The sequence below is a fragment of the Phodopus roborovskii genome, unplaced genomic scaffold (assembly GCF_943737965.1).
Source record: "Phodopus roborovskii unplaced genomic scaffold, PHOROB, whole genome shotgun sequence".
Classification (NCBI taxonomy): Eukaryota; Metazoa; Chordata; class Mammalia; order Rodentia; family Cricetidae; genus Phodopus; species Phodopus roborovskii.
Window position 1 is genome coordinate 21249321 of NW_026126469.1, and position 20680 is coordinate 21270000.

The 20680-nt window shown below is 44.3% G+C and overlaps 1 protein-coding gene across 1 annotated transcript in view; it reads right to left on the reverse strand.

The window, feature by feature from the left end:
- The window catches only part of Cd86 (CD86 molecule), a 61457-nt gene that overhangs the window by 19311 nt on the left and 21466 nt on the right, over positions 1 to 20680 (reverse strand). The window contains exon 2 of the mRNA XM_051191417.1: positions 6875 to 6921. Coding sequence (XP_051047374.1) covers positions 6875 to 6921 — 47 coding nt within the window. The remainder of the gene's footprint in view (positions 1 to 6874; positions 6922 to 20680) is intronic.

Sequence of the window (20680 nt, forward strand, 5' to 3'; positions counted from 1 at the left end):
CTTGTTTTCTTGATGCCACTCTGAACCAGGAAGGAGCATCTCCTTAACTCTGACCATACAGGGAAGATTTGATGTGAGGTCTGTTTTTCCCCAGTGGCTCAGACCTCCACTGTTAGGGTCCCCAGCATTTAGGGCCTCTAAGCAAGTGAACTCCCTGGGATTCTATTGAAGGAAAACACTGAGAATCCCTCCTTTTTCTAACACTTGGGCAAGAGAAATGGTGTAGATTTTCTTGTGACCAATTGCTATGATGATGTCAGGAGCTAGGCACATAGGAATTCAGCCATACATCTCCTCAGCCAGGAAATAGAGATCAAGAATACTAAAGGACCTCGTCAGAAAGACACCATCCAAGTGCCACATGGAGCCAGTGGTCTGAGGACTTTGAGTCTGTGGCCCCACCAGAACACCAGTCTTCCCTGGTCATCACCCCAAACTCAGGCCATGCTTTCATAATCTCTTCCTCGTGGTACTGTGCTTATTACTCTCAAAGGTTTTTTTTCCCCCCTCTCCTCTTTATAAATTTCCTTCAAAGCTTTTCTAGGCTTGCTGGAAGCCCAGGTTCATTGTACTAGACTCCATTATAGATGAACCTCTTCAATAAATATGACTTTAAATGTTCTTTCCGTGAAATCTGGTTCCACCCAAAGGATTCCATGTGGCCCCCAGACACAAGGACCTTGTGCAGCCACTCTCCACTTTAGAGGGATCTAGATCGTCTAACCTATCTACTCTTCTGTTATGAACCATTAATCATTGGTCACTACCTTTTCATTCACGGAGGATTTTGGCATTGTATTCAAGGCTGTTCTTTTGAATCAATTAGCAACGTAACTGCCAAGATAATCTAAGAGTTTATCCATCAACAGTGAGTCTGCCTTGTATCAAAGCCGCTTGACTTCATCTGCCACAAAGACCTTCACCCACAGACCGGTTCAGAAGCCTTCCATCTCCCACGACATGATCCCGAGCAGTGTCACCTGAGGCTCAGTACCTCAGATCATGGTCTCAAACACCCTCGTCTCTACCCAGAACCTGTGAGTCCTCCAGGTTCCACTCTCACTTTCTCTATTACTGTTCTTCAATTTTACTGGGACTTTAGCTTTCTTAGGCCTCAGTCTGGACCCCACATTGTACTATTTTCCCCAAAGAATGCTTTGAGGTGAGAGAATTCTTGTCTGGTTTTGAACAATGTGGTACCCCAGCAGCAACTGCCGCTCTTAAACCCTTGATAAATAGTAAATATGACAGAGAAATAGGATTATTTCTACAGTGCTGGAGATAGAAAATGGATTTTTTTTCATCTCATTTAATTTTAATTCACTCAAGTTTAATGAGCCACAATGGCTAATGGCTATTATACTAAACAGCACAGAAATAATACAGCTTTTAAACCATTTCTCACCAGTAAGACCAGTAACTATGTCTCTTTGTCTTAGTAGAAGTCATACTGAAGAAAGTGCTTTGAGTCTATAGAGCTGATCTTGTAACTGGGCAGATGGGCACCCTTGGAGGAAATAATTTCATTGAACAGATAGGCAACATTTGAAATTTGAGAAGTTCTACTTCTCTGAATGTGGCCCCCAGTCTTACCACCCTGTCTTACACCGGTCCCTCTGCTCTTGCTTTCCATTTCAGTTAGAGTCCCCTAATGAGCAGAAACAGCTTCCGTCTATCTGCACTGACCACCCCCATCTCTCCTGAAGCTTTCCTGATAAAAGATGTCAGCAACCCCACCATTGCAGCCCCGCAGCTCCTTGCTCTTTCTGACCTCACCCTACCTGACCATTCTACCAAAAGTAGCTCAGTGTTGGCATCCAGCCTTCTTGGAATGAACTTCCTCACTCTGACTTCCTGGTTAATGTGTCTGTTCTGGCTGGGATTTATTCTGGCTGCCCATTGATTCAACTGCTAACAGATTGATTCAATCTGTTATTGATAGAATAACCTGACAGATGCTTATCTGCAGTCCACAGCCTTCACTCGAGTCCTGAATACCATACTCAATGGCCTGCTGGATGCTCTCACTTAGACAGCAAGGGATATACTTCTCTTCTTAAATCATCCTCCCTTATCTCAAGAGTGGTTCTTCTACTCATTACCATCCCATTCTTTTGATTATCTGCAGGCAATGCCAAAGAGAGAACATACACTTGCTGCCTAAGCGATTCAGAGGTACTACAGCCAAGGCTGTGAAGCAAAAACAAGGGCTATCAGAAAAAGAATCTCGATTTGCCTGGAGACCTTAGGGACGTTATCTTTTATGTTCCCCCTTACGAGGCAAGGATGGCCCATACAGGAAGGATTATAAGTGCTTTCATTTCCATGGTTAGAATAAAAAATCAAAACAGGGTTCCCTACGCCAACATTCCATGCCACCAAACCGAAGCCAGCTTGTTACCTGATCTTGCAAGAGATTCAGAGAATGAGACATCCAAACTTCCCAAACTAGCTGATCTGTATGACAGTGAGGTTCCCTAAAAGCATGCTTACCACATCTCACCACACATCCTTACACAAAAAAAAAAAAAAAAATCTGATGTTACCCAGTCTGTTATCTTTTTCTTTTAAAAATATTTTTTATTTAAATTAGAAACAAGTCTGTTATTTTTCTGCTCTTCTGTGTCCACCTTACAGGAAAGTACTATCAAAATGGCCAACCCCCTTTTTGGTTTCTGCTTTTTTTTTTTGCCTTTCTGTATCCATGAAACCAACCTCCTCTTCTGCTTAGCCCTTGGTGGTGTTTATCCTATCTCACAGGATAGAGCAATGTACAATGCTAGAATGATAAAATAAACCTATTAAGATAAAAAGAACCTATTAAGTTCTTTTAATTAGTGTGAAGTTGGCTTTTGATGCCACAAACATGCTTGATACCAAATACCTGGGAGTCAAATCCCAGGGTATACTTAAATAACAGAATTAAGATTCTCTTTCTCAGAAAGCAAAAATAAACCACAGTTTGGAGGCTGGGGGCTTGCTCTCTTTACTAATTTCCATCTTACCTCTCAACAACCCTCCTCCTGTCTGGCAGCTCATTCATTCTCTCTGGGATCCACTAAAAATATTTTACCAAAAATGAACGACTACTTTGGGTAAGGCACTCACTGCTGCAGTTGAAGTGACCCTGAGACAGTGGCTGAGCAAAGTGACTCTTTGGGCACAATGCGTTTGAACTGTTAGTTGACTCCAGGTACTTGTTTAAGTGACCAGTCAACAGTGACAAGACATAGGAGCCCAAAGCAAACACATAAACGCTATTTCATTCAACCATCCAGGCCAGAACCTGCACAAACCTGGAGGAAGACAGTGGGCTTCTCCACAGAGTGTGGACCCAGAGTCCGAGACTGTATTGTGCATATCTTTAAGTGAAGAAAGAAATCCAGGTTGAATCAGAAGTGTTGTTCAGGTGAAATAAGAACCGGAGAACCTGGAGAACCCTCAGACCAAAGGAGAGCAACTGCCAAATGTCCAACTGGACCAGGGTTAGTGCATGTACCTGTGGTTATAACTACTGGGAGGTCAGGCTGGAAGGGTCGCTAGAGGGAAGGGCCAGTGAGATGGCGCAGAAGGTTGCTTCACATGCCTGTACTCTGAGTTTCATGCCCAGGACCCACATAAAGGTGGGTCCTCAAGGTCATCCTTCGTCTGCCATGCTCATACCAACTAATTAGGGGTGTCTTTAAAAGTATCTAATTTCTAGACAAAGAGAAGATGTCAAAGGTGTGGGGAGGGGTAGACCTATGTTGTTCTATGTCTTATCTGTCTTTATAAATTACCCAGCCTTGCAATTCCTTTTCCTGTGGGTTACTAGCACCAATTTCATCTCATTTCCCTCTTTGGATGTCTGCCTTGTGATAGGATTTTACTCCCTAACTTAGGAAGCAGAGGTGTGCTCCGAGAGACAAATTAATTTCAAATAGATTTTTCTTCTACATTTAAACATGGGTGGCTTTTAATTTATTAACACGTTCTAAGTCCATTTAGTGCTGCTCATATGCACATGTAAGTGGGCCATCCGCTGGGGCACAGACACCAGTGTCCCCACCCTAAGAATAGTGACCCTCATTCGGTAGCCATCAACTGCCATTAGCTCTTCAGCTAGAGGTGAGCATGAGCTCCTCTCTGCTCCTTGCTGGAACTTTTAGCTTTCTTGATCTTGTGATTGTCTTGTGCAGATAACCATGGCCTCTGTGAATTCATATGTACAACGGCCGTGTCATGTCCAGAGGCCAGTGGTTCACAGTCCTCTTCCTCACCCTCTGGTTCTTACATTCTTACATACACACCTCTCCTCTCTCTAGTGATGCTCAATGGGCCTCGGGGATACAGCTGTCCATGTATGCATAGTCAAGGTTGAGAGGTATTTTAGGGGGTCTGGGGTGGGTTGGAGGGAAGGAGTGGGTGGATATAACTAAGAAACATTGTGTACATGTTTGCAATTTTGAGAAAAATAAACTAAAGAAGTACACTTATAAATAGTTAAGATAGTAAAATATTAAAGGTTGAAAAACAGATGGCAACTGTTTGTTTTATCATTACTTTTAGTGATGAGTGAAGTACTGGGAAGTTCATTTTCTGGTGGTTGATGCTATTTTTCCTACCCTCTTAAAATCTGTTCTTCCCCCAACATGTATCTTTTTCACATACATCTCCAATCAGTTATCGTTCAAGAGGTTTTTCTTTTTCTTTCTTCCTTCCTTCCTTCCTTCCTTCCTTCCTTCCTTCCTTCCTTTCTTTCTTTCTTTCTTCCTTTCTTTCTCTTTTCTTATGATTTCAATATCATCAGGAGCTAGGAGTTTCCAAAGTTCAAAGCAGGTAAAAAATGAAGTAACCCCTGCCCCTGGTTTTGATGCGTTTCTCAACTTTCCCTGCTCACTTTCAAAGGGAAGAGACAGAAAGTCTGGGGACAAGGTGGTCTCAGTTAGGTGGTTCCTGAATATTTACTTCTAGGATGTTTTTCTCCCAGGTCATAAAAGCTAGTTGCTACTGTAACAGGCAGGGCTAAGACCTAAGCCTTAAGGACATCTGAGGTGTGGTTTAAGGTAACAGGAGGTCATGAAGAAGGCAACTTGTGAACAAGAAGGAACAAAGCTGAAGTGATATCATGTATCAAAGCTATTTGAGTCATACACACACACACACACACACACACACACACACACACAAAAAAAAAAACCAAAACCAAAAAAACCAAAACCAGAGCCTGCCACGTATAGTTGGAGCAGGAGTCAGGAGAAATAACCTGAGTCACACATCAGTGATGTTCAGCCTCACTGCTGGGTATGAATCTGGGCTCTTCCTTTAGGAGCTGTGTTGATCTTAAGTCAATTACTTAAACTTCTTTGTACTTTAGGGAACTTGTCTTAAAATGGGGAATAATGATAAGATTTAACGCAGCAAGTTATTGGGATTTTTACGTGAATGCTATAAAGTGCTCAGAACTGTACCTGAACACACACACACACACACACACACACACACACACACACACACAGCCTATCTTTGTCTCCCCACCCCTGATACTTGCGTGTGTGCACATCGCCTTCCCACCTCCCCAGGTGAGACTCCAGCTCATTGGCCCTGGCAGGGGCAAGCTGCTGTTCTCACCTACGCTGCTGATGGATAGGCAAACACCTGTAGACTTCACACTGGTGGCCTCAGCAAGCTATGTATGGTACTAAGCAGAAACCACAAATCACAAAAGGCCTGTCTCTACTTGCTGAGGTTTGAGGGACTATCTCTTTACAATGCCCAGCTCCTCCTCACCTAGCCAGGGTTGGGGACAGTGGCCAAGGGCCTGCTGTATGACAAATATGGAGGAGGTGGTTTTGTGGTTGAGTTGGTTAGTCAGAGACCAGGTGGTCAGGGGTAGCCTGCAGATGCTTCAGGCACACTGCAAGCTCAGCTACCCTGTCTGCCTGTCACCAAGACTGAGGTGGCTTCCCTGACAGATGAGGTGGAGAAAATGAGTAACAGGAAAGAGTGGGCCAACAGTAAAGAAGCATCATTGAGTTGCAGGATGCATGGTAGGGCCTCCAGCCAGCTGCTTAGAGAGGCATCCCAGAGAAGAGCAGTGACCTGCTAGGGCTGAGTTCCGGGAGGTCTTACAAATCTAAACTTTGGGGAACTGTTAAGAAAAAGATCATGCAACTCAAATGTCACCCACAAGGAGGATATTGTGATGAGGGTGGGATTATCATCATTCATGGGAGGTAATCTTAATTAATTGTGACTATATTATCCATATCTTACCAGGTCACAAGGCAAACAATATAGTGCTAGGGCCCTTCTGGGGTCTTTACACGGTTAGAAAGGGGAGAATCTGCACAAGGGAAACCCTGAGGCATCAGCTTTATTAGCTTCATGGTGCATTGGCCGGCATGGTTAACTGGAGGTCCAGGGTCACAGAGCGTGACTACTATGAACTAGGGCACAGGCTAAGGAAGAAGGGTGTGGGCAGGAAGTAACGCTGCAAGAACCTTTGTAAAGCCCACCAGCTGTTTCCCAAGGGATCGAGAATACTGGAAATGGGGACAGAAAGACCAGAGTGTATACTGTGGAGCCAACTCAGAGGCTTCATTACAGGGGCCTTCCATAGCCCTCCAGGAGCCCTGGACGGGACACTCCATCTTTTGTTGTGTGTCCAGACCCTGGGGGTTTCATGGAAGAGCAGGGAATGCCCAGACTAGAGACAGCTGATCTCAGTCCTGACCCTTCCTTGGTCTCCAGGAAAGTTATTTGCTATGGAGTCTCAGGCAACTCGCATCAATCCTGGGCAAACCCCACCAAGTCTCAGGCCCCGGCTTGCAGTGGTTCTGCTCACTGGGAGACAGCAGGACTCGAGGACCTCACACAGGGAGATAGTACTTACCTGCCAGCGTGAAGACCATCACAAAGAGCACTCCTGATTTCATGGTGCTGGAGTTTAGAAAGACAAAATAAAACTTAGTTAGGAAGTCACACATGGCTTCACAACGTCCCCTTCCTCTCCTTTTCTCCCTGCTTCTCTACTTCCTCACTCACCATAGACCAAATGATTCTAGGGCTTAACAGGATAAGAACCAACATTAGAAAATGGTGGGAAAACAAAGCAATTACCGCAGTTTGAGCAGATCCCAAGACAAGGCCAATGTGGAGTGCCTTGGATTCAGCTAAATACCATGGAAATATTCTATCTTGTACTGGGTGGCACACAAGTTTGCCTTGTAGCTTTTAATGGCCAGTGTGAACAGGAAACCTAGCAGGTGGGTTAACACCTGGCTTTGTACAGGAAACTGGTTCTTAGGGAAGACACACATTATTGGCAGGAATTTTTTCCTTGGAGGATGGATTATCTAAGGTCATTCTCCATCTTTCTGTTCTTATAGCTCTTAGCACACAGAGAATGGGTCAGAATGTGGTGTGTGTGTGTGCGTGCATGCACGTACGCATGTGTTTGTGTGTGTGTTTTTTAATCCTTTTAGACTATAATTTTTTAATTAAGAACTTTTAGAGATTATACTTGCCTGTAGCACAAAAATTTAAAAGTAAAGGGGTGATTCTTTTGCACAGTAGCACACGCATTTAATCCCAGCACTTGGGAGGCAGAGGTAGACATCCACCTATTTCAGTGAGTTTTAGGTCAACAGGAGTCTGTAGTGAGATATTGTTTTTTTGTTTGTTTTGTTTGTTTGTTTTTGTTTTTTGTAAAGGTAATGTATTTAGTTAATTCTCTTGTTGCAACAAAATATCTGACAGTTTTTGGGGTACAGTCCATTATAGCAGGGAAGGTGTCAGGGTGGGAGCTCGAACCCTTAGTCAGGAAGCTGAGAGAGAGGCTGGTATTCACCCTGCCCTTTCCTTTCTATTCAGGCTGAGACCCCAGCCCACGGAATGGCTCAGCCTACATTTAAGATGGGTTGACCTGCTGTATTTAACTCAGTCTAGAAATTTAGTACAGACACACTCAGACGTGTCTTTTAGGTGTCCCTAGATTCTTTCAAGTTGGCAGCCATTATTAACTATTACAGTGATTAACAGTAGAAAGCAAGTCTCTCTCTCTCTCTCTCTCTCTGTCTGTCTCTCTGTCTCTCAGCTCTGGTCCTGAACATCTAACTTTCTTCCAAAGATGTACCTGGAATGGCCATTGTTACCTGTTGCCAGTTTCTTGCCTTAGACATACACAAAACAAAAATAATAACACATATCCACGTGTATTGTTATTTCATTTTAAAACATAAATAGTATTCAGTACACAGTTTTTCACATGTACTACTAGATTGGGGGATTATATTATAGCGGCATTAATTAGCACCCTCTCATAAATTGTTGCATATTAACCTACTGTAGTCTACTTGGTACAAATAGCCATTTGACAGATATTTGAGTTATCCCTAATCTTTTGTTGAAATGAAAATCCAAACTGTCTCACACCTGCAGGAGCTGATTGTTTCCTGGAAACAGAATTGCTTAACCAAGGATTAAATGTTAAAGCAATGTTAGCTTTCACAGACACACACTAATGCTTTCCCCTATTATACATTATTAAACTACCATCAACAGGCCACTGCTTATTTGCATCTTTTTTTTTTTTTTTTTTGGTATGTTTTCTAATTTATGGCCTGTACCATTTAAAGGTTAAAATGACACTTCAGTATAAATTTTTGGCAGTGCCTGGTACCCAGGGCCTTATGCATGCCAGGCAAGTGTTCTCCTAAGTGAACTCTTTGGGCCTCTCATTGTAGTTTTTTTAAAAATTACATTTAGCTGTGGTAAAACACACACAAAATTTACTAGACTGATTGTTTTCAGACATGCAGTGCAATCACCAACACCGTTATCTCCTGAAGTCTTCATTTTGCAAGATGGAAACTCTGGGCTCAGTAAACAGTGATTGTCCTGTCTTCCTGTCTGTCACCCTCTCAAACACCACCTTCTGTCTCCATGGATCTGGCTTCTTTGGATGTGAGTGGAGTCTTAGCTTTCTGTGGTGGGTATGCTTCACTTAGCAGGGTGCCGCAGGGGCTGATCCATCAGGGCCCATCCGTACTGCAGCACCTGCCTGAATTTCCATACATTTAAGGATGCTCACATTGCACCTAGCTTGTCTGCTCATTTGCAGGTGGCTGCTTGAGTCACGTTTGCCTTCTGAGTATGGTGAAATGCTGCTGTGAAAGTGAACATACACATCCCCCCCCCCACTTTCCTGCTTTCACTTCTTTAGCTGCAAACTGAGAAGTGGAAGGGTAGGTCATATGGAAATTCTATTTTAAACTCTGAGGAACCACTGTATAACAGCAGTAGTTCACATCCCCATCAAAGGCACAGAGTGGCTGATTTCTCCACATCCTCGCCAGGGCTTTTCTGATTTGTTTTTCAAAGTCTAAGCCATCCTTAGAGCTGCGAGGTGATTTCCACTGTCATTTCAAAACGAATTTCCCTCACCAATCTGAGTGTCCTGTCAAATGATTAAGACATTCATGTCTCTTAATCCATCTAGTTGTCACACATTATTACTTTTGTTAGTGTTATTATTATTTGCCCTGTTTTGAGTCTGGCTTTCTCTTGCTGAACTGTAGGAGCTTTGTTTTTTTACATGTAGAAAATTAGTAGTTTGTTACAAGTAAGTTCAGTTGCTAAAATATTAGGTGTTCAATGTACAAACCAAATGTCTGGTGCCCAGTAACTTTTGCCTTCTCTCCTCTCTTGTAATGACTTTAGGGTTTTTTTTTAAAATTAATATTAATTTTTTAATTGATTTTACATCCTGTCTGCAATTTCCCAACCCCCCTCTCCTCCCATTCATTTCCTGCCCCTCCCCCCATCCATGCCTCTGTTGCTGTTCAGAAAGGGACAGGCTTCCCATGGGTGTCAACAAAGCGTGGCGTATTAAGTTGAGGTAGGACTAAGCTCCTGCCTTTATATTAAGGCTAGCCCAGGCAACCTCCAGCATGGGGAAAAGGTTTAGCTTTGTCTGTTGAACTCAAGCTGACACAGCATAAGGGCAGAGCCTGGGAATCCATTCCCATCTTTTCACACTGAGTCACTCACAGCATCCTACTTACCATGGGTCTGAAGGCTGGGGACTCTTTATGTCTGAATTCCTACCTAAATATAGGAGTCTATTTTAAGACCTGAAAAGTCATTCAACCCAATCATAGAACCCCCTTCCCATACACACACACACACACACACACACACACAGGGACACAACACTAAATTATTCTTTGTTATAAACTTACAGATTAGTTTAACTCAAATACTCACATACAACCATTGAGTGATTCTCAATCTGTGGGTTGCAACACCTTTGGGGGTCAAATGACTCTTTTACCTAAGACCACTGGAAATATCAGATTCATAACAGTAAAAAAAAATTACAGTTACAAAGTAGCAGTGGAAATAATTTTATGGCATGGGCAACTACAACATGAGGAACTGTATTAAACGGTTAAAGCATTAGGAAGGTTGAGGACCACTGCATTATGACTGGGAAATCTTGAACAAATGGTCCCTGTAACTCACTGGGTGGGGTGAAGCTCTGACCCTGCCCAAGAGTCCGCATTGATACAAATTTCTCCACTTTGGAAGCCTTGCGTTCCCTGAGCAGAAGCAGCAGTCTCCTGCACTTTCTTGCATTGACTGATACCAGTTTTGTGAGTGGTTTTTTGTTTGTTTGTTCCCTTTAGTTTTTGCAGGTTGAGGATTGTTGACAGGGTCTTGATCTATAGCCCAGGTTTGCCTCAAATTCAGGATCCTCCTGCCTCAGCCTTCCAAGTACTGGGATTATAGTCTTACACAACCATACCCAGCTCAGTACTGGCTTTATCCTCTGAAACTACCTATGTTCCCCATGCTTCAACAGAAGCCCTTCAGTGGCTTGAGGGCGACAACCTTCTCCTTCCTCACACCCTGGCCTTCCAGGTAGTAGTGGTTCTTCAGGGAAATATTCCTGATGCTCATATGGAGACTTCACATCAGCCTGGCAAACACTACAGACGCCTCCAGGATCCGTTTCTAAAATGAGGCACAACCTTCATTTAGAAAGGGCATGTGTGAATGTGCATGTGCCTCTGTGTGTGTGCGTGTGTGTGTGTGCAAGCATGTGCCTGTGTGTGTGCATGTGTGTGGGAGAGTGTGCATGTGCCTGTGTGTGTGCCTGTATATGCCTGTGTGCCTGTGTGTGTGTGCCTGTGTGTGTATATGCCTGTGTGTGCCTGTGTGCCTGTGTGTGTATATGCCTGTGTGTGTATGTGTGCCTGTGTGTGTGTGTGCATGTGCTGTGTGTGTGTGCCTATGTGTATGTGCATGTGCTTGTGCGTGTGTGTGTGTGTGTGTGTGTGTGTGTGTATGTGTGTGCCTATGGGCTTGTGTGTGTGTGTGTACGTGTGTGTGTGTGTGTGTGTGTGTGTGTGTAGGCTAGGAAGTCATTTCCTTCACTCTTGCTGGCTCAGAAGGGCAGATATGTCACTTCCACAGAAATGAACTGTCCCCCAACTGTAAGACTTTTACCAGGTGGCCCAATGATAGAAACTCTTATTATCAGGGGGAGCAGCAGAGGCAGTGGCAAAGGAAAGAACCTAAGAATTTATGGGGGGGATTCTCTGACAGATTCTGTCACTAGAATAAGGTCTGAGATGTGGGTGAGCTAGTAAAAAACCTAACAAGGAAAAGCGTTCACAGAAGAATAGTTACATTCTGGAAACCAGAGTGCCTGCAGATACCATTTTCACTGACTTTGTGTGCCTCACAAAATATGAGCAAGAGTGGTTGGATGCACGACTGATTATCCTGGTGTTTTTCATGATGAGGTGAGATTGTAATATGGATGTAATCAGGGGGTGATGATATGTTCAAAGCCGTGTACTAGTAATAGCAGAACAGAGACTTAAACCAATCCAACTTTACTCAGTTTAACACTGTATGGCTCCTTTAAAGTGCCAGTCAGATTCAGTTGTGCAAGCAAAAATACCAAAAGATTTTGAATATAGTGGTGTAAGAGGAGGCACCACACTCCCAGAACATACCCTAAAATCACTATGGGACCCTTGGGGAGAGCCTGGGATGGTGTAGGATGGGGTCAAAGCATTCATTTACATCATGGGGGTCTTGTCCTAATAGGCCAATCATTCCACAGATACTTCTTGAGCATCTACTCTGTACCACGTAGAGTGCACTACACCATTCTACCTACACAGGCGATAGACTCGGTGCAGGCACATCACAGGGATTCTGGGAAAAAGGAAGAGCTAGGCAGAAAAAAGGGGGTGGGAAAGAAGGGATCTTCTCAGGTCTGGAAGAGTGTATGGGATCTAGCTGAGGCAGCAGAGGGGAGATGTTGCTGAGTGGACTATTGTCTCGGCAAGCTTGTTCATTCACAGTCTTTGGGGCTGTGATGGATATCTTCATCATTAAAGTCCCTGTAAAGGTTTGGGAGCTGTACAGATGTTCAGGCCTGGGTCCCTCATATAACACTGAAAAGGAAGGCAGAGTGCCCACGAATAAGTCAAGCTGAAAAGCACTGAGGGAGTGGCGGCATTTAGCTTCTCCCAGAGTGTGCAGCATTCTGGCTCCAAATAACACAGCAGATGCCACACCCACTGGAGGAAGGGCCAGGTCCAATACCTCCAGTGCAGTAGGGCATAGCTTCTGTTCTATACCTATGTGGTCACAATTACAGCTGGACAAGCCGACTGCTGGGCAGCTCCACCTGCTGCCTGAAGGACAGCTGGGCAGCTCCACCTGCTGCCTGAAGGACACAAATCTTGAGGATGCCATTGCTGGTGCCTCTGTTAGCCTCCAGTGTGACACAGTGTACTGAATGCTCCAGAGAGTCCCCAAGGCTAAAGCCACATGCTTACAGCAACTAGCATTGTCTTCCAGCCTCTGGAAGAGTGGGGTAGAGTTATTTCCTTTGATAGGAAGTTTGTGAACCGGAAAGAATGGGCATCGCTGGGAGTCATGTGCTTTTATCTTTAACAAGGCTCTGACAGAGTGACATGTTGCAGAGCAGTATGGAATCACTGCTGGCCAGATTCCGGTGTTTGTGTAACCAATTGTGTGTTTCAACAAATAGTACTGAGCCCCACACTGTGCTCAGTGCTGGAGGCAGAGTGAGGAGCAGTCAGAAATGGCTCTCCTTCGTGCAGTTTGGTGAAGGAGCAAGTTAACTGTCAAATAAAACAAAATGTTTACTGTGAGAAGTGCTACAAAGGAGAGGGTCCTGGTGCTTGAAAAACTTCCCATAAAACTCATCTAAACTGAGATTTGAAGGATGATGTGGTAGACTAGTATGGTCACCTGTCCTCTGATATCCCTTCACAAAGATGTGGTGTCTGGTCACTTCTCCTGACTCTAAGGATGGCCCGTAACTGACTTGCTTGTCTATTAGAACCCTGTGCCAGGGCTTCTGAAACTAGGTCAGGAAAAGCCTTGAAACTCCTATGTATATCTTTGAGAATACATTTTCTAAGGATCTGAGCCCACCATGTAAGATGTCCTATTATCCCGACTCTGCAGTGGCCAAGAGCCCACGTGTAAGTTTGGGCCAATGGTCCTAGCAGAGTGTCACCTTCCAGCCCTATCTGCCAAGCTACCAGATATATGAATAAAGTTCCATCTGCTTACTTCAGTCAAATGAGTGTCCATGCTATGGAGAATGGGAGAACCCTCGTGAGGCCTACTTCCTGGCCCACATGACTACACGAGTAAAATAGTCACTGTTTCGGCTATACCTCTAGGGAAAGTTTGTAACGTACGTATAAAGAAAACAGACCCAGAGGTAGTAACTGGATGAAGAGTTGGGAGGGGCTGCAAAGCAGGAGAGAATTCTGAACAAAAAGCAGTGTCATGTACAAAGGCATTGAGGCTGCGGGACTTTGGGAAAAGATTTGAGAAGTCAGTGTGGTCCAAGTGCGGGCCGGTGGGAAACAAGGCTGAAGAGGTCAGCATGGGCCAGAACACACTCGCTTAATAGGTCAGTTAAAGATTCTGTTCTTTAGCATGACAGAAATGTCCACCCCTAAAGAAATTATAGCAGAGTGACATAGTCAAAAATTCACATTAAAATATTATTTTGTCTAATAAATGGATGACAGAGGAGCCAGAGAGAGGCAAGAAGCCTACTAAGTTGGTCACTGTAATTGTTTAAGTGACAGTATAGCTATTTGGTCTGGGATGGTTTAAAGAAATGTAGGGAGGGAGGGAGAGAGAGAGAGAGAGAGAGAGAGAGAATAGGTTAATCAAGATATAGTTAGGACTCCAATAAATTGGATATGATGATGGATTAAGGTGAGTGATGAAAAAGGATTAGCTGATTGATTGATTGATTGATTCATTCATTCATTCATTCACTCACTCATTAACAGTTGACTCATTCTTGACTAGCCCATATCTCTCTGGCATCCTAGTTTGCTTTCTATTGCTGTGATAAAGACCACAAGCAAAAGCAATCTGGGACGAAAGGGTTTATTTGGTCTACATGTCATAATGACAGCCCATCACAGAGGGAAGTAGGGGCAGAAACAGGAACCCAGACGAAAAACTTGAGGTAGAGGGCATGGGAGGACACTGCTTCCTGACTTGCTCCTCAAACTCACAATTCTTACTTCTCAGCACCGCACAGTTGGCTGGGCCCTCCCACATCAACCATTAGTCAAAAAACTCGCTTATAGGCCAACTTGATGGACCCATTTTCTCAATCGAGGGAACCTCTTCCCAGATGTCCCAGTTTGTGTCAAGTTGACAGCACTCTGGATGATACAGGGCTCCCTCTCTCTGTCTTTTAGTTTTATTTTCACGTATATATTAAAACTGTGAATAAAATAAATAGAAATCAGGATTCTTTTGAAGTATGTAAATGACACAAAACTAACCAGAAGTCAATCAACTGAATACTCATGAAACCTAAGAAGAGAGACATGAATACAATGAACCATGTAAGGGTTGGCATAAAGATCTAAACTTGGGTCTTAACATAACAACTGTATAAACAGACTAGTAGGCACTAGAGAAATACCTTATGCAAGCAAACTACACAATATTAGTGTGACATAATTCATAATTCAGCATTAACTAGGTCCTTTTCATTCGATGGAAAAGGTGATGGAGGTGGCATTTGGGGCCTGAAGAATGCTAGTCAAGTGTCCCACTATGAGACACACCCTGAGCCAATTAATTTTGTCTTAATTAGTTTGGATGGATGTCATCTGTGTTAATCAGGCCACATCACTGTGGTATCTTGTGCATCGAGGTCAGGGTTGCACTTGAGTGACACTGACAGAAGTTTACTCTATCAAGTAAAAAAGGGCACCATGATGCAGTAGGGGATATTGTACTGATGTCAAATGAGGAACAATTAAAAGACCTAGGTTAGTGAACCTGAAGACGGGAAGGCTGCAGATCTGTGATGGCCAAGGGTAAATAGTAAAGGGCCTCAAGTGGGAAGGTAGGCACACTGTTGTTGAAGGACTTACAGTTCCAGTAGCTAGAAGTCATGGGGAGCCAGATTTCAGTTTCAGGGGATGATAAACTTTTCACAGTCACAACCAAAGTCCTTCTTTAGAGGCATGTGCATTCTATCACCACAACAGCTCAAGCCAAAATAGGCTAATAATACAGAAGAAAGTCCTCAAGGGGATTCTTCAATTGCTGTGTGCTTGATCTCTGTCTCTAAAACCCACAACCAAGGTTCTCGTTCCATCCCCAGGAAAAAGAAAATAGAAGCTGACCCCTGGCATCCCACCTCCCTGCATCCCACCCTAGTCCTTCCCTTTCACTTTAACAGAGTGGGTGGTATGATGCAATGCCCTCTGAGGATGTCCCTAACTAGAGAGAGAATGCAGCTGACTACCAGTGATCTCCCAGGAGACACTGGCAAGAGCAAACACTCATCCCATAGCCATGAAAAGAAGGGAGAGAGTGGTGGTGTTAGAACTGAGCCTGGATAGTGCTTCTGCCTTGGTCTCAGAGCCAGGCAAATGAGAGGCTGCTGGGGCCAATTTCTGTTACAGCTGATGAAACCCTACCTAGTGTTGATAGCTAGCATATGTGTGCACACGCATGTGCGTACACACACACACACACACACACACACACACACACACACACAGTTCAATATTTTTTTTGGCATAATATTCCTTGAGATTTTTTTCCCTCAAATTTTTCTTTTCCTAGTGCTGGGTATAGTTCCCAGGCTTTGTATATCATGCTAACATTGAGCTACAACTCCAACCCAATCTTACATTTACATCTTTTCCGGGCACAATGATATTTTAAAACATTTAAACAAACAATAATCAGATCAGGGTAAGTAGTGTATTTATCACCTCAAGTCTTCATCATCTCTTTGTCTTAGGAACATTTATATCTAATGTTCTATTGCTTCGATAAGGTTCTGATACACAAATAAATAGAATCACTTGAATTCTTTAAAAGTACTGTTTTCTATTTTATGTGTTTGGTTGTGTTTGCCTGCATGTATGTCTGTGTAACACATGTATGTAGTGCCTTCGAAAACCAGAAGAGGGTTCAGATTCCCTGAAATTGCAGTTGCAGGCAGTTGTGAGCCATGTTGGTACCGGGAATAGAACCAGGGTCCTCTAGAAGAGCAGACAGAGCCCCAGATGAATCTTTTCAGCCCCTAGAATTACTTTTAGAGACACTCAGAAATGGAAGAATGACCATATTCTTTATAGCAAGATTCTTTTTGACTTGTTGTTTGTTCATTTTAAAGTTGACTAGAATTAGGAAGAGACTGGAAAAATAGTGGGAAATTAGTTTCTGTGATTAGTGCAGGAGAGCTTAACAAGCCTGGCAAGTCAAGGAAAGGAATTCATATCTGATTCAGTGGGAAATCAGAAGTTTGGGATTAATAGCTCAGAAAAAAAAAAAGACAGAAGGAAGGAGGGAAGGAAAACAAAAACAAAACAGGACAATGCAGGAAAGCTTAAAGAAAATAGCTTATGAGTGGCTCCAGGAAAAGAAGGATGCTACCAGAGTGACCGAGACAGCCAAGATGAAGAGGTTTGTGGACCTGAATGAAGAGGGTAACAGTATACGAGCTGTGGACATGATAGGGAGGGGCTGAGTGAACAGGATGCTCACTGAGAACCCAAATGCTTCCTGCTGTCTAGAGGGCCCGGAGAGAGGCAGTTGGCTATGGATGTGTGACACTCAGTCTGAGCTCCACTTCCTCCCGGCTCCCTCCTCAGCCATGTCTCCTAGCTCAGGCTGCCTCACCTGTCTGACTGGGTGTCTCCTGTCCCCTTAGCACAAATTCCCTTTGGCCTCTCATTTGTAGAGAAGTGTGTACCTCACTTTTACTTTCCTTTCTTTAGCTGCTCCTTTCTTTACCCAATCAGGAGCAGAGTATGTCCACATATCAAGAACGTTATAGATTCACAAATAACAAAAGGATGCTTTGACTCACCCTGATATAACCGAACAACTAAAATGTAGGTTATTTCCCCTCCCTTGCACAGAAGGAGCACGGCAAGATCATTTAGCTTTTCCTGTCTCCTAACAGTAAGTTTTGGTATAAGACGGTTGTCTAGTTCTCTTAGCTGCATCTGATCAGGCCTCCCTGAGTCAGCGATTCTCCCCCTTTCTAAACATTAATGGATTTTCAAAGCCAGTTTTCCCTTTTACCAAAAAGTACCCAAAGGTGAACTCTCTCCCCAGGTCTCTGCCCAGCCACTCAAGAGTTCTCCCTGCTACAAATGAGAGCCATAAGTCTCACCCCCAGGCAATTACCCAGCCTGCTGCCCAGGGGAGTCCCTTTCTCCTTGCTTCAGAACACAAACCACGGTCAAATAGAAACACCCGTGTTGTCAGGTCATCATCCATGGGACAGCCCCATCTCCCCTTGTATGCACCATAATATTCTCCAGTGCACTCCAATCCTTGGGATTCCCTATTACTCATTCCTTAGGCAAGGCAGTTTTTGAAAGCCCCCATAAAATGCAAGTGCCATGTGAAAGAGGGAAAAAAAAAAACAATCTGCTTTTTGCTATCAGGAATTAAATTCAAATTAATTTATCTAAATGGGACATGGGTCTCAGAAGGGAATTGCATGGCGCAACAGACAAAAAATGGAAGGGACACTTGGCATGGTTCAGGTCTCAACCTGAGATACAATGTACCGGAAGCACACTTTGTCCTTCCTCAACTTCTGTTCAAAATGGCATCTATTTCCCAGGCTGCTTCTAAGAGTACCCAATACAGCACCTGGAAACAACTTCCCACAAGAGCGGGGAGAGGAGGGCAAGGGTCTAATATAAGGCTGTGTGCCTGAGCTGTGGTCCTATTCTTCCTCCCTCTTCCTCTAATACTCACATCTGCATCTGCATCTGCATCTACATCTGCATCTGCCTGGCTCTGAAAGGTGGATGGCCAACACTTGCCTGCGTTCTGGAAGTCTTCCCAGGAGTCTCAGTACATTTGCATGGTCCCTCTGTGAACTCCCAGTGCAATCCCCTGGTCTAGAGACCCCTCCCACCCCCAGGTCCCTTCCACCTCATTTTGAAACATGGCCTCTGCACTTCTGAGTTTTCTACTGAAGAAGCTGGTGTGTTTCAGTAGTTTACCTTTTGTGATTTTCCCTCCCCCCTATCCATGTCAAAGTCATAAAATCAGGTTCTTCTCTCTACCCAGGGATGATAAAATAACCAAAAGCACCAGACACAGTTTCCGTTGGAAGCCACACAGAACCATTTCCTTGTCACCCAATGGTTGTATCCCTGTGATTGATACTACCTTCCTGTTAGAAGCTTCAGGATTATAACTTCCCTATATGCCTTTGATACACCCCATACCTAGGACATACAACATCAGCAAACATGATAAGCACATAAATGAACTGATATTCAAAACAGATTTCATTTAAGCCTCTACAAATCACATCCACAAACAGCAGAACCACCTCCCAGGCACACACAGATCCTCGTTTTAGTCCTGAGATGAGAGTTGGATCTAGGATAAACAGTCTGACTCCTTAGTTATTAATGTTTGAGGAGTGGGAAGTTCCCTTGGCCAAAAGTTGTTTTTCACCTGTCTCTCCAGAAGCTTACATTGCTATTAATGGAAGCAATATTTTAAGCCAATTTGCAAATGCAAATGTGTACACAGCATGAGGAACACAGCAAACCACCGCCTGGACCCCTTTTCCACTTAACAGTGCCCCCCCCATGAGCTAATGGTCTGTAATGTTGAGATGAGGAGCTGTTCGATGGGAAAGAAGAAGGGACAAGATTTCTGGGCCTGTCAAAGAAAAGCCAAACAGGCAATCAGCGGCGACTGCAGAGAGACTGTGGGAATTTCCTCCCTCCTCATTGCCGGGGTGTAGGAGCTCCAGCAGTACCAGTGCCCACCGAAAACGTTTTCAATAGCAGAGCCCCAGTACCCCAAAACCAAGAGCAGCTGCCAACTGTTTGGTAAGTGGCACCTTCTATTTCCTGCCTGTCCTGTCTCTTGGCTCACTACAGCACATATCTGGATGGAGGAGACTCATTTCTGAAATGCCCCACATCTGATGGGGACAGTCAGAAATTCAAGCGCCATAGGAAAAAGGTTCAAGCATATGCCCTCTCCCTCTCTCACCCATGCCCTCTCCAGCTGACTGCCCACCTCTGCATTCTGCCCCAGTTACAGCTTCTGTGTCCCATGCTCACCAGGCTGTACATGTCTTGAGGACATACATGTCACCAGCGCCTCTCCACCGCGGCTCTCAGGGACCACACACACAAGCACAGTAGCATCCCCGAGGACTAGGAGCTTGAAAGAATGTTGAAGCAAAAAAAAAAAAAAAAAAAAAAAAAAAGTACTTTTTTTCTTCAACCAGAAAAGAGTAAAAGGAGCCTTGTCAGCTCCCTAGGCCTCCAGGCCCTCCGTGTACAGAGAGAAACAATCTGAGGACCGAGGAAGAGCTCCTGTACAGAAAGGGGAACTGACTAGAGACTGACACCCCAGAACCACAGACAGGGGCTGTGTCCGTGCTTGGTTCCAGATAACTTGCTGGCAGGTGGGCATTTCCACTAATGAGAATGACTACAAGTAAGCCCTGGGACGGCCAGCCAGTGTAAAGCCCTAAGGAAAACCCCAAAGGCAGCCCCTTCCACAAACACTACAGACACCTCCCCGATGCACCGAGAGTCCCAGGAGTAAAATCTGTGAAGCCTGTGGGTGACAATTACTGCTCTGTGCGGTCTCACTCCAACCCAGAGAGCAGAGGAGTACTTCATGAAGGACTACTCCATAGATCCTTCTAGAAGTCTGACTCTAGTATGTTTCTATTACTTCTGCCCACCATGCCTGGGCAGGGGAGGGGGCTTTTCTGAGCAAGGGGGAGAAGTTGGAAGCAGAAGTGTCCAAGGTGTGTGAATGCTGAGTGAGCTCTCTGTATCTGGGTCTTTGATATATTATACACACCTGGGTATATAACCCCCACCCCGCACTTGGATCTTTTTTTTTTTCTGGTATGCACTAGCTCTCTAGTCAACTGGGTGCCTCAGAGGTGAACTTGGGGACAGAAGCAGCCCCATAATATGTGCCTGGCCAGCTTTCTTAGAGGCTATCTGTGGTTCCCTGAAGGACTGTAGAAACAGCCAAGGCTGTTTGTTGTTTACTGGTCAAGGGACATAAATCAGGGAAGGAGCATGGATCTGGGGTTGGTGGTCCCTCATCAAATCCTGGCTTGATGACT